The sequence below is a fragment of the Sander vitreus genome, chromosome 7 (assembly GCF_031162955.1).
Source record: "Sander vitreus isolate 19-12246 chromosome 7, sanVit1, whole genome shotgun sequence".
In the NCBI taxonomy this organism is placed as follows: domain Eukaryota; kingdom Metazoa; phylum Chordata; class Actinopteri; order Perciformes; family Percidae; genus Sander; species Sander vitreus.
The window spans coordinates 28,800,368-28,814,970 of record NC_135861.1 but is presented as its reverse complement, the minus strand read 5'-3'; the positions used below and the strand labels follow the sequence as shown (position 1 = coordinate 28,814,970).

The 14,603-nt window shown below is 42.1% G+C and overlaps 1 protein-coding gene across 3 annotated transcripts in view; it reads right to left on the bottom strand.

Annotated features, from left to right (window-relative positions):
* Positions 1-14,603, bottom strand: part of src (v-src avian sarcoma (Schmidt-Ruppin A-2) viral oncogene homolog) — a 38,247-nt gene that overhangs the window by 9,874 nt on the left and 13,770 nt on the right. For all 3 annotated transcript variants that reach the window (XM_078255822.1, XM_078255821.1, XM_078255823.1), the window contains 4 exons: positions 4,400-4,661; positions 4,182-4,281; positions 1,594-1,692; positions 361-464 (listed from right to left, as the gene is read on the bottom strand). In XM_078255822.1, coding sequence (XP_078111948.1) covers positions 361-464; positions 1,594-1,692; positions 4,182-4,281; positions 4,400-4,652 — 556 coding nt within the window. In that variant the 5' untranslated portion in view covers positions 4,653-4,661. The remainder of the gene's footprint in view (positions 1-360; positions 465-1,593; positions 1,693-4,181; positions 4,282-4,399; positions 4,662-14,603) is intronic.

Below are 14,603 nucleotides of genomic sequence, written 5' to 3'. Positions count from 1 at the left end.
AGTTCTACTGTTTAATAGAGCTGGGTATTTTCTGCTATATAAGTGTTTCAGTAAAATTTCAAAATTACACTAAAATTTGAAATAGAAATAAATGTGGACTTTAACTTAAATCTTTAAACTCAGTACTCAAATAAAAATGTCATGTTGCCCTAATCCTCCTCCGTACATCTTAGTTTGGGGAATATCAACACGTTTTTCTACAAAACCCCTTTCTTCATTTCTTCATTTTAAAGCATGTGATGTCGAGAACACATTTTGGTCGAGACTTGAGACGTATTGAGGTTTGGTACCCAGCCCTACGGTCTATAGAGGCAGCATTAATGAGGATTCTTTGTACAGTATTTGGCTCCACACACTTACCTTTGGTGGTCTCACTCTCTCGAACCAGGAAAGTCCCTCTCCTGTTCTCTAAACTTAGCAGCAGCCTCTCGGAGTCGCGGCGAGTGATTCTGCCAAAGTACCACCTGGCGAGGTTGAGATAAAAAGAAGATGGGACACACAGGAGCAGGTTGGTGAGGGGAAGAAGATGTATGTGGGTGGAAGAGAAGAAATGACGAAGCGAGTGTGAGTGGTTGCTGATGGGTTTTTTTTAAGAAAGTGCAGTGAAACTCTATTTTTGCATTCCAGATGCAATGCATACTAATGCCTACAGTGCAACAGCTGCTTACCTGGACTCTAGAGTCAGTCTGAGATGACTGCAGGGGCAGGAGGAAAAGTGAGAAATTGAGTTGTATAAGTATAAGTATAAAAAGTAGTTTGTGTGGCTTGACTGTGTAAGCAAGCAGGTTAGCATGTAAAGATCTGCAGTGCATGTCTCTCCCAAGAGTAGAAAACAGTAAACGTACCAGAGTCATTCAAAGGAATACTTCCGCATTCTGGGAAATACGCTCATTTGCTTTCTTGCCGAGACTTAGATGCAAAGATTGAGATCACTCAAATGTCTGTACGATAAATACAACACTACAGCCGGAAGTTAGTCAGTTAGCTTAGCTTAGCATAAAGACTGCAAACAGAGGGAAACAGCTAGCCTGGCTCTGTCAAAAGAAATCCGCCTACCAGTGGATAATGAGCGTGACTATTTCTCTGAAGGGCGCAGTGACTTCCAGGAGTCTTGTCTTGACTGTGAGGTTGCCAGGCAACCAGCTGAGACTCCAGGAAGTTGCTGTGCCCAGCCAAGAAATAGTCCCACACATAACCCCCCCCCTCCTCAAGCCACAAAATGACATTTTTACACTTCTGTTTTTTTATAATGATTAAACAAACGAGATAATAGTGTGTCAATAGGTTTAAGTAGGCAGACGTCATTACCTTGGAAAGAGGCCAGGCAAGCAGTGGCCCCCGTTTTCAGTCTCTATGCTAAGCTAAGCTAAGCTAACTGGCTGTACCTTCCTATTTACAGAGAGTGGTATCGGTGTTCTCATCTAACTCTTAGAAAGCAAATATGTGTCGAAATATTCCTTTGAATTCTCATTTCAAATTCACATTGAAGATAAAAAGCAAAGAAAAGTCTTAAGAATCAAACATGCGAGTGGTATTTCTTTGTGCTTGATGAAAGATACAAGAGACAGAAAAAAAAGAAAAAAAAAAGTTTACTCTTCTGCCTGGATGGAGTCAGATGGAGCCACATAATTGCTGGGGATATAACCGCTCTCTCCGGTGGTGAGGGAGCGCGCCAGCCACCAGTCGCCTTCTCTGCATAGATGAAAGGAAAACACACAGCTTCACCGAGGCTCATCGCACATCCACCACGCAAATAAAACACTCCGTCTGACTTACAGGGCTGGTGTTTATCAAGCATCTCAGAGTATAAATAAATTGTTGCTGATCTCCCCGCCCCCCCCCCCCAACGTTAATTGAGCTCTTTGCTAACGGAGAAGCTTGATAAATGCAAGGCCAGGCATCTCTACTGTTAAAATATACATTTGGAGGTTATATAAAAGTATTAAAACAAAAACATGCATTCGTGTGGATATGACAACAGGGAGGGATGGTGCTTGTATTCTACTTCATCATCAGGGAGTGAGTTGCTTTGCAGCACGACATTCACTTCAGAGAATCCAAATTAGGGCTGCTCGATTATGGAAAACAAACACAATTTTTTTTTTTTGGAAAGATGTTGCATTTATTGAACTGGAAAACTTCAATAAATGTTGATTGAAAAACTGTGAAACAGCTGTGAAATTTCCCTAAATACTTTTCCCGTTGAACTTTTTGAATACCCCTTAAAATACATTTTATAAAACATATATTCGAATGTTAAAATAGTATTAAATAAGATCAACGGTTGCAGATCAAATTACGGTTTGATTACCTTAATTGCCTCCATTTAACCTGAATTGATTACAGTGCTGCAAGGCTTTGCACCAACTTCCCGTGACTACAGTGCTGAGGGCTCATGGGGCATGGGCAGAGTTATGTGGTCGGTCGGTGCCTTCCTAGTGAGGTGGTATTACAGTGCAAAAGTGCTACATATGCTTCAGGTGATACAAACACACAGGCAGACAAACGGCACATTCAAATGCAATTCCAGAGAAGCTTCACAAACCTGCAGTTCACCTTCCTCCTGTAAAAAAATTGTGATTTTTTTTTTTTTTATGGAGAAATGGAAGGAGAGATGAAAGGGAAATGGTGGAGAAGAAAGGGGTTAAAGAAAATACAGAGAGCATGTTATGAGCAGTGGAAGAATAGCAGAGTACACAGAACAGACTTATAACACAACCAATACAGTGCATAAAGCAATGAATGTAAAATATTGAAACCGCTACATAACTTGCAGATGAAAGAGGCACAATGATTAGGGCAAAAGGGTGAAAAACATGCATGGGGCACAATAATATAAAAGATTGTCTATAACTAAAGAAAGCGCATTATGCGCTGCACGAAACGGCCTACACTTCCTGTCTCCGAAATGGGCGTGGCCTCGTTTGAAAGTGTACACTTCATGGGGATGGATGAAAAGTTAGTGTATAATTAATTCATATTTTTCTTTTGCTAACATTACATATTTACACAGGTAAGAGACATATTTAGCATCATGAAAATTGTTAAGGCGTTCATGGACGTTAGCTGACGTTAGCTTCTCTGTGTTGCCAGATCTCGCGAGAGTTTGTTCCTGAGTCAGAAACAGGTCTGGAACAAAGTTAATTTACTCCCGATTCGTCTGAAAAATGCCATTTTAGTGTCAGAATGTTCCGGAGATATGTGACTTGTGAAAAATTAGGTCCAATATTTACTTTGGGGACTATGGGGCGAAATAATTGCTCATAATCTGCGTTCCCGTTCAGGACCTGCCGCTAGTCTCCTAAAGAGGAGTGGCAGTGGAGCAACCTACGTGACACAGATACAGGAAATTACTTTGAGTTGGGGTGTCTCGGTTCTAAACCGTCTCGGATGTTATCACAACAAAAGCCTATCAGATCACTGTGCATGGCTATATCATTTAACTGGACCAATCAGACAGCTAAGACGAGCCTGACTGACACCTTATTTGACTGTGACAACCCGTTAACTAGTCTTAGAGATTTTTAATGGATTCTGGGTGTATTTGACCCAATAATGACCCAGGTCTTTGGCTTAAGGGGCCAGATGCAGCGATAATCCTCTATTGTCCTCAGCTGCTGCCTTCTAGGTCAGTAGTTTGTTAGCGGGCAAGCAGCACTACAGTATATGGTTCACTGCACCTCTATTGATTCATAGAGCAGGCCCATATTTTATAAAAACCAAGCATGACTCCTCTTAAACAGGTTAGATTTGTGTTTGGTAACTGGGTCTCGCACTGTGTCTACTTCTCAGAAAAAAACAATACAAATAGCCATGTCCTTACTACGGTGGGCTGAGCAGCGAGATGTAGTCAGTTCTTTGTGAATTAAGCAAAAGATTGTGCAGAAATGTGCCAGTTGACACGTTTCTGCGAGCTCTTTGTGAGGGAAGCCCGTTCCTATGGTTACAGTGGGTCTTAGAGAGACGATAAGTGACATGCATTTCGGGGTGCAAAGCAGCCAGACAGACAATCTGTGGACGTGTCTATGTGCAGTTATTCCATATCATTTACACAGTGTATGTATATGAAATACGTGTTTTTGGACAATTCTTGAGTGTGTTTGTGTGTGCATGTGGCAGAGATGGATTTAAAAAAAAAAAAAAAAAAAAGGGCATGTGATCGTTTTCTGTATTTTACTTACGTGTTGTTGACTATCTGGAGGCGTTCACCCTTCCTGAATGACAGGTCTGAGGCCGTTCTAGACTCATAGTCATACAAGGCCACGAAGGTTGTCACACCTCCTAAAAAGGAGAGAAAGTTTGGCTTTTACCAAAGACATACGGTACATACAGGGCATACACAGTACAGTTTAAACAACCCTCACAACAAAGCACTACATCTAAAAGCCGAGGTTCTCACCTGCTAGTGTGATTCTGTTGGGAGAAGTGACAGTATTACTGTCCACACCTCCAAACAGGGCCAGCTCTGGGGTATTGGTCATGGGCTGATTGCCACCCACACCTCCATCTATAATAGGACTACGATTGGGTGTTAAGGACTGTTGATTAGAGCTGAGGTAATGGCCGCCAGCTCCTCCTCCAGAGCTGAGGTTGCCTTCGAGGCTGCGGGTTCGTTGGCCAACATCCTTGGGTTTACTCTTGGATCCCCCCATGGCCAAGGCCTGTGGTGCATTCAAGGACAGAGATAAAATGTCTACGAGACTGCAGGTTAAAAAAAGAAAATGGATTTTCAAGGCACAGTAAAAGATAAATTACATCATTTTTGCATCAGATAGACTTCCTGTCTTATGTAATTTTCTCAGAATACATTCTCAGGAATAAATTCCTTTGACAGCAATAATAACAGCTGCAGAAATCTTTAATTTTACAACAGACCAGTGGATAGTTTATCTTCAATTTGACAGTATTCCGATACGTCATTTCAAAATGCTTGTTTGGATTAACGCTAACCAGAGACGGAATGGAGACCGCAGCTCTAAACCCACTGAGACACAGTGTCATGTAGACCACATGAACCATAACCTCCCAACGGACGGTGGAGCAGCTGCCACTCCTCGGTTTCAACACAGACATGAGATCCACTTCACTCGAGTGCCACCAGCTGAGCACATACACACAGCAGACATGTCACGCATGCCTGCATGCGCATGTGTCAGACACAGATGCACATACAGAGACGTCAACATTTTGTAGAGTCATCATGGTCCAGAGTCATCATAGTCCATAGCTTTATTCAAACTGATCATTCCCAAGATGAGTCAGTTTATTTATTAAGTACATCTCCCACCAAACCGTATTTACATTCACACCACTTCAGTCATTAACAGGAAACTAAAAAGGTAGCTACTTCGCTCTTCATCTATGTAGAAGTGCTGCAGTAATTAAATGACCAAAAAAAAAAATTGATCACCAGGCCCAAACAGCAGATTTTTTTCTGCTTGGGATGGAGATGTGTTAACATTATGAGTTTTATTTTAATTCATTTTTCATTTGTTTAAAGTCCGCGGAAAATCTGCTTCCGCATATTCCGTGTGACCATGTTGATCACCAACAATTATGAAAACCAATTTATCATTTAAATAATTTGCAGCCATACTAACAGCTCTGCGAGGCTGTGCTTAGGCACACTGTTGCTAAACCCAGCATGTTAACATGATAACATGATAATGTTAACATGCTGATGTTTAGCAGAGGAAATGTTCACCATCTTAGTTTAGCGGGTTAGCTTGTTAAAATCTGCTAATTAGCACTAAAACACTAAGTACAGCTGATGCTGACGAGAATTATTTTTTAAAAAAGGTATTTGGTCATAAACCAAAGTATTGGACAAATGTAATTTTTAGATGAAAAGTCAAGGGATCACCAAAGTAATTGGTGGTGGTGATGAACGGACTGACCAGCCAACATTGCAATCACTAGAGCCGCGACTGACACGGCTAAAAATTGGCAAACATTCCATAGCTCTAGCCTCTCAAATGGGAGGATTTGCAGTTTTGCACAGTAAATTGAATAGCTTTGGATATTGGACTGTTGGTCAAATTGGAGACGGCCTCATGAACTCTCATTTGGAGACATGTCTCTGGCCAACTGACAAACATAAGTTCAATATTCATTTCCTTTTTAGCTCTGTTTTGGTCTCAACCAAATCCTGAGATATCTGGCTCTTCAGCTGCTAAATGCTTCACTATGTTCACCTGTTAGTTGATAACTGTGTGTCGTTTGGTGTTGGGGAGGTAGCGAACATTGGGTTCATCAGAGTTTGTTTACTGATTGCTACTGCGATGGGAAACAAGTTTACCGGGAGACTTGAGAGTGAACCAAAACAGTGGAGTTGCGGGCCGTAGAAACCAAAACAATTGCCCGAAAGATGCTAAAACGCTCTGTAACTTGTGAGAAATGGGAGTTGGTAACTCTGTGGTTTCATCACTACAAGTGAGGGAACACGCTCACATTACACATACAGTGGTGTGAAAAAGTGTTTGCCCCCTTCCTCATTTCCTGTTCCTTTGCATGTTTGTCACACTTAAGTGTTTGGAACATCAAACCAATTTAAACAATAGTCAAGGACAACACAAGTAAACACAAAATGCAATTTGTAAATGAAGGTGTTAATTATTAAAGGTGAAAAAAAAATCCAAACCATCATGGCCCTGTGTGAAAAAGTGATTGCCCCCTAAACCTAATAACTGGTTGGGCCACCCTTAGCAGCAACAACTGCAGCCAAGCGTTTGCGATAACGTGCAATGAGGCTTTTACAGCGTCCTGGAGGAATTTTGGCCCACTCATCTTTGCAGAATTGTCCTAATTCAGTTACATTAGAGGGTTTTTCGAGCATGAGCGGCCTTTTTAAGGTCATACCACAACATCTCAATAGGATTCAGGTCAGGACTTTGGCTAGGCCACTCCAAAGTCTTCATTTAGTTTTTCTTCAGCCATTCGGTGGTGGACTTGCTGGTGTGTTTAGGATCATTGTCCTGCTGCAGAACCCAAGTTCGTTTCAGCTTGAGTACACGAACAGATGGTCGGACATTCTCCTTCAGGATCTCTTGGTAGACAGCAGAATTCATAGTTCCTTTTATCACGGCAAGTCTTCCAGGTCCTGAAGCAGCAAAACAGCCCCAGACCATCACACTACCACCACCATATTTTACAGTTGGTATAATGTTCTTTTTATGAAATGCAGTGTTCCTTCTACGCCAGATATACTTGGACACACACCTTCCAAAGAGTTCCACTTTTGTCTCATCGGTCCACAGAATGTTGTCCCAAAAGTCTTGGGGATCATCAAGATGTGTTCTGGAGAAAGTGAGACGAGCTTTGATGTTCTTTTTGCTCAGCAGTGGTTTTCTCCTTGGAACTCTGCCATGCAGGCCATTTTTGCCCAGTCTTTTTCCTGATGGTGGAGGCATGAGCGCTGACCTTAACTGAGGCAAGTGAGGCCTGCAGTTCTTTGGGACGTTGTTGTGGGGTCTTTTGTGACCTCTTGGATGAGTCGTCGCTGCGCTCTTGGGGGTAATTTTGGGCGGCCGGCCACTCCTGGGAAGGTTCACCACTGTTCCATGTCTTCGCCATTTGTGGATAATGGCTCTCACTGTGGTTCGCTGGATTCCCAAAGCTTTGGAAATGGCTTTATAACCCTTTCCAGACTGATAGATCTCAATTACTTTCTTTCTCAATTGTTCCTGAATTTCTTTGGGTCTCGGCATGATGTGTAGCTTTTAAGGATCTTCTGGTGGACCTTACTGTGTCAAGCAGCTCCTATTTAAGTGATGCCTTGATTGTGAACAGGTGTGGCAATAATCAGGCCTGGGTGTGGCTAGAGAAATTGAACTCAGGTGTGGACAACCACAGTTATAGTATGTTTTAACAAGGGGGGCAATCACTTTTTCACACAGGGCCATGATGGTTTGGATTTTTTTCTCCTTTAATAATAAACACCTTCATTTACAAATTGCATTTTGTGTTTACTTGTGTTGTCCTTGACTTTTGTTTAAATTGGTTTGATGTTCCGAAACACTTAAGTGTGACAAACATGCAAAGGAACAGGAAATGAGCTCATTTGATCCATTGTTCATTTAAAATCATTGATTTGTGCAGCTTTAATGGCAACACATAATCACCACATGAATTGATAATGAGTTGCATCTCCACTGTGCAGCCACTGATCCATTTATAGGCTCTATGTGGATCACAACAGTTAAGAGCACGTTGCTTGAACATGGCTTTTATTTTTTATCATGTTTCTGACTGTTACACCAGTGAAGTAGTTCTAGATTGACTTAAATCAGTGTGAGCATTAGTGAGTCATCATCAGATGGCAGTGTTGAACGTCAGTAATGGACAGAATTTGAGATACTCTACCAAGAGACCAAATGAGAACAAACCAAAAAGGTCTTTTAGATTTGGCCTCTGTCTCTTCATTACTAAAGCTTTGCCGCCTACTCGGGCTGATGAAGTGGCTCTAATAACAGCTTAGTGGCGGGAAATCATTACATTAATCCAAGGATAATTTAGAGACTCAAGCCTGTGCTATCATGGATATAGCCACGGGGGTCCACTAGGGAATGCTAATTTACAGAAAACACTAAAAAGGTGGGGTGGCTTGGAAACCCTTCTGATAAGCAGAGGAGGGTCAGAGTGCACATGAGTAGTGTCAGGCTGCTCAGCCTTCTGCTGACATCCCCCAACCTGACTGTTGCTATTTAGGAAGCCAAGCATCTGTTGGATCCAACATTGGAGTCAGCTAATGCATGAGCCCACTCTCATTCACAGGCAAACAGTCTAATCCTAAACAAGAGACAAGCTACAGTACACAAGCTGGCAGGCATGCTCGCAGTCAGAGCAATGCAGAGACATATGGTGGAAAATGTGTGGCACAAAGAAGTTATCTAACCACGCAAGGGATATTAGTGAAGCGGTCACCGATAATATCTCGGCAGGAGAAATGAAAGTACGAGAAGAGCGAGGAATGGCAAGGGGAACATAGCACGGGGGTTCATTTTGGGTTGGCATCATGAATGGGAAGAGGGGTCAATAGGGTCGGACAGTCAATATCTCCCCCCGGGGCATGTCTGCGTAAAGGGGGTCGCATCACAGCGAGTGTAACATAGCGTGCGGTTACACACACACACACACACACATCTCCAGTTGTTAGCCGTGGAAAAGATTTCCCCGTTCCACACAGATGACACTTTCACTTAAGGGATGTCGCCTTAATGATACAACTCAGATGGTGCTTAAATGACACTTGCTGACACGCTGAATTTGCTTGTAGGACAGCAGCTGTGCATGTAAGATGGCATCGGATGTGGTGAACAAGTGGGGGGGAAAAATAATATCAGGATTAAATAGAATTTGTTTCTTTTGGCCAAACAGCGTCCTAATACTGGGACCCAGACAAAGACAATGAAAACTCACAGAAAGGGAAGACCAAACTAAATAAACGCCAAACAGAGCACTAAGAGAGTCCCGGACCTTTACTTCACACTCAGTTTGCAACAGAGCCATCTTTTGTCGGCTCACAGCAGGCGCCATAAACAAGACACAGAAGTGGCCTGCGGCTCGCGGGCTGCCAGATCTTAGCGTGTTTTAGCTCTCAACAGCCGGCGGGAAATATGGAAATGAAGGAAGTCATGAAGCCAAACAATGTCATGTCTTGCAGGAATCATGTTTGTGTGAGTATCATCAGTAGCTAATGGTAACGAGAGCCTGATTCTGGCCTAATAGAGCTGAGGTACTGTAACAAGCACCCACTGTCTGGGGTGGTGGTGGTGGTGGTGGTGGTGGTGGGGGGCTGGGATTTGCTTAATTATGCATAAGATCTGACAATGAATTCCAAATCCTTCAAGTCTCCTGGGCTTTTGGTAAATGGGAATAGTCTTTAAAAATATTGCTGCGTGGGTTGTTTTCCCCCTACAGGATGTTGCATATCCCTGTTTTGCTTGCTTTTTCCATTTAATATGAAAAGAAAACAATTACAAATCTCTCACTGGTATCCTCTTATTGAAATAAAAGAAAGGAGGTGGTGTCATTTCTCTATAAACAGGCTTCACTGATGGAGTCTTTGTCAGTGAAGGATCATGACACTGCCCCCCAACAACACAGGCTTTGTAATGAAGTCTACTGTGCTCTGACTGGCTCGTTTAATTCTTTTCATCTTTTGGTAAGGATCAAAAAGTCATGCACATCATAATTGAACAAATCTTGCTTCAGATGCTCTGTATGCATTATGTATTAACGAGACATTTCCACTACAAAGCTGAAGCAAACACAAAGAAATACTGAGGAAAATGGTGAAACTCTGCTATGTGAAGTGGCATGTCACGACTTGTATGTTGCGATGACAGCTACAGTAGACCCCTCACTTCCAACTAACGGTGCCAATATATGGATTGGGCATGTACTCACAATCTACCTTCACTAAAAGACCCATCTTTGATGCCTCAGGCAGCAGGTTAAAAGGTCACAATTAAGCCTTTTCTGTAACACTAGAATTACAACAATGAAACTGTTGTCTTAACACTTAATAGGAAAAACAAGTGCTCCTGTATAATGACATTCTTTCACGTGTCCCCGTTCACATATGATGATGGATCGCTCAGGGCAGGCACACTGGGATTAGTTTAAAACCCTCTGCATTTTTTCCTCTGACGCCACCCGAGTAAGATGAAATACATACAGAACGTGCAGCCATGAGTTTAAGAAGACAAAAAAAAAATTATTCTGCCTGCCTATCTTGTTTAATAATGTCCTTGGAATTATGGTTATTCACATGACATTAACATACGTCTTGTGTATGTCTATTTTTACCTTTGTGGGTGCTCAGTATTTTATCGGTGCCTATGTGCATTATGTCGGCAGGATCATTTAAAAGGCAACCGCGACTACATTGTGCGTCTGCCCTATTTCTGATACCGTGGCGGCAGAAATTTTGCCATGGCGGGCCGCCACTACAAAATCAACAGAGGAAACACTGCATTCATTAAAAAAAAAGAAAAGAATTTGACATGTGTTTTCATCAACCTTATAAACACACAAAACATATTGATCCAAAAGATTTCTGAATGTAGAAACGTGAACAAAATATTGCTTAACACGCCATTAGTTATTTGAACTTTGTACATTTTTGAGATTTGCTCATTTTTATGAGCAGTGTATGAAGGCGTTTTAATAGTTTCATCTTCAATAGAAATGGTCCGCCTGTCGTTTTTGCACCGGACGTCCCGTAACGTGATCGTGCCATCCCGAGTGTACAACGTGACCCGAAAGACAAAAGCCTTAGCTTTCTGTGGCAAAAAGAATGACTAGCTCTAGCTGTAATGGATTTTATTTTAGATTTATTTAAACAGGATCATGTAAACAACGACCTCCCGCGGCAGATGGTGGGAGGTACATTTTAATAAGCGGGAATCTAGATGGCTAGTTGCTGGACATTTTAGTGATCGGATGCGGTAACTCTACCATGCTCCTGTTTAGAAGTTGCGTACTTCAGCAGACAAAACAGTGGTGATAGTGATTATTACGTTGCAGGCTTAGACACTGACAGTGATGACCCAAGGTTGACCACTTAAAAAAAAAAAAAAGTACATTTTGAATTAGAAAAGATAGCTGATATGATCCTGAATGAAGCCATTGTGCAGAACATGTGCAGGAGACAAATTAACATGTCGTCTCCACAGGCTGAGTGAACAACAGGTGCCGGACTACATGGAGATATCATCCTGTTTTTATTGCATTTGCATAAGGTGAGATCAAACGTTTAAATGTGTGTGTGTGTGTGTGTGTGTGTGTGTGTGTGTGTGTGTATTATTCATGTGTGCTGGAAACCATGACCATGAACAAGGATGGACAGTCTGTACTCTATTTAAAAGGGGTACAGTAGGAAAAAAAATCCATACACCAGTCTTCTTGTTATGTAAACGGGAGAGTTCATCCCAAATTCAAAAATACATATTTTTCCTCTTAACGGTGGTGCAATTTTGGAGATATCGGCTCCAGAGATGTCTGCCTTCTGTCAAAGAAATTAGAACTTGATAGTGCTCAAAGCGCCAAATAAATACATTTGACTAAGTCAACATCAAGGTCTCTTTCCAGAAATCATGACCTGGTTACTCAATATAATTCACAAACCTGGTTGTGAGCAGTTTCGTGGAGGAACTGTTTTCTTCCTACAGAACTACACCCGCCAACCGTATCACCGCGCAGAAGGAAGTGTACTCATGGATAAGAGGTTCATGCTCGTGACAGCGCGAGATGTAAAGGCTAATTGCATCCTCCTCTGCCGAGCTGTAGCGTTAGCTCAGGTGAGCTAGCAGTATCGGTTGGCTGCAGTAACAGCTCAGTATCAGGAGGTTGGTTGATACGATTGGCGGGTGTATTTCGGTAGAAAGAAAAGTTCCTAGATGAAACTGCTCCCAACCAGGCCTGTGGATCATCTTGAGTAACCAGGTCATGGTTTCTGTAAAGAGACATTGATGTTGAGTTGTTCGAGGAGATTTCTTGCCGCTTTGAGCACTACAAGCTGAGAGCCGTCTAGTTTCCTTAAATTGGAGAGAAGGCAGACATCATTTCAGCCAATATCTCCAACACTGGGTAACTCACACCAAAACCATCTTGATTCATAAATAAGATTGGGCATCGAGTTCCAACTTGGAATCGTTTCAATTATTATGATTCCAATGAGAGAGATATATATATTCGAAAGGAAGAATCAGAATTGTTCAAATCAAAACGATGCCCAACCCTGTTGATAATTAGCACTACAGGTAAGAAAAAAATATATACATTTTTTTTTTATTTTTGCCTTGAACTGTGCCTAAAAGTTGGAGTAAAGAGGGGACAACTGATGTAGTTTAGGGTATTGGAAGTGTGTGTGTGTGTGTGTGTGTGTGTGTGTGTGTGTGTGTGTGTCTATAGGTAATGTATACAGTCTGTGCCTGTGTAGGCGAGTGATCCTGATGTCAGCCTGGTGGATGTATTCCTTCATCTCAATGCTCTCTACACTATATGTAATTACTACAGCTGGGCTTTGGCTCCTGCGTCACCAGCGACCAATCGTAGCATAATCCAGCCCTGCTTGTTCTCTCCAGATTAACAACATCTATTCCCTAATCGTATTCGCCAAACGCTGTGATGACATTCCATCTGGGGGCCTGCAAACAGCACAGCCACTGCAATGACAAGACAGGATAGACAGGTCAAACCACTACTACTACTACTACTGTTGTTACTGCTGCTGCTGCTGCTAGGCCTTAACGCACTTCTCTGATTCTGTCTCAACAAATCCATCTGCTGTGGGAAAACTGCAAACAATCTCCACTTACGGTTTACAAGCCCTAATCACACAGTTTGATAAGTAACTCATTCTGTACCAAAACAGGTGGACTGGTTCCTGGTTCTGAACAAACATTGGTAACGGTTAAATGTCATCTTGTTTCTCTTAAACACGAATAGAGGAAATGGCTGCTTGGATGTGTTTGCACATCTGTGCTTCCCCTGCACAGGTTTAAGGTTTATGTACAGTAACTGGCACAATAAAATCAAGGCAACAGAAACACAACAAGAAAATAAAAATAAAAAGAAAGATTGTGCAAGTGAGATTAAGAAAACCCCTAGGGGTTTATAGAAGCAATCTCACTTAAGGAAGAGAACAAATATGTATATTATGAGCAATTACAAAAGTCCTAAAATCTACAAATAAAACATAAGTAAGCATGGAATTAGAAAACATAAAGCATAAGGTTGGCTACATGAAACAGCAAAAGGCATAAAATAAATTACAAGAATATAGATACAATGAGGATGTGTGGACTTATGTGTGTATGTGTGAGTGGTTATGAGAGACAGGAAGGCCAAACAAAATCAGATACAGACAGTTAAGTTTCAAAGACTGAAACCTGTGTAGGGAAACCACACTTCCGTTTACTTTCCCCGTTAGGTCGATCATTAAAAAAAAGAATTAAGATGAAGTAGTATGTCCCAAATATCTCCTGGCATTGCAGTTCTTTTGTATTGTAAGTACACACTGAATCCAACTGAACCACTCGGAGCCAGGATGCTCCTCTGTGTTTGGAGGTCTGAAGGTAAACACACGCCCCCGTTGGCAGGACTTTGCTGATTCCTGGATAAAGTTTGTGTACTGATCTCCCCCCCCCCCCATGCTCCTGTCATGGACTGACACAGGGATGGGGAGGTGGTGAAGTCAATATTTACCGCTCCACGCACACACACACACAGCCCGTTGCCATGGAGGTGATTCCAAGCATTCCACAAACCAACAAACGGCACAGATGTAGGATAGTTGCACACAGACTTTTCTGGGCCAGAACGCTGCATGCCTATCTGATGAAGAAAAAGTCAAGATTAGCGGAGGCTCCGTCTCTCTAAATTATGACACGTCTGGCACTTCCTGAAAGAATTTGAGAAAAAGTGAATTGGGGGGGGGTGGGCTGACCGGGAGAGAAAAGTGACACAGAGAGAAAGAGAGATCACCTCATTTCTTTCCATTGTGATATTTCCGGGTTTACAGCACGAAGATTCCAATAAAAACATCATGTTTACCCATTTTCCCAGCTTCTCAGGAGGCTGCAGTGCTTTGGCTTCTA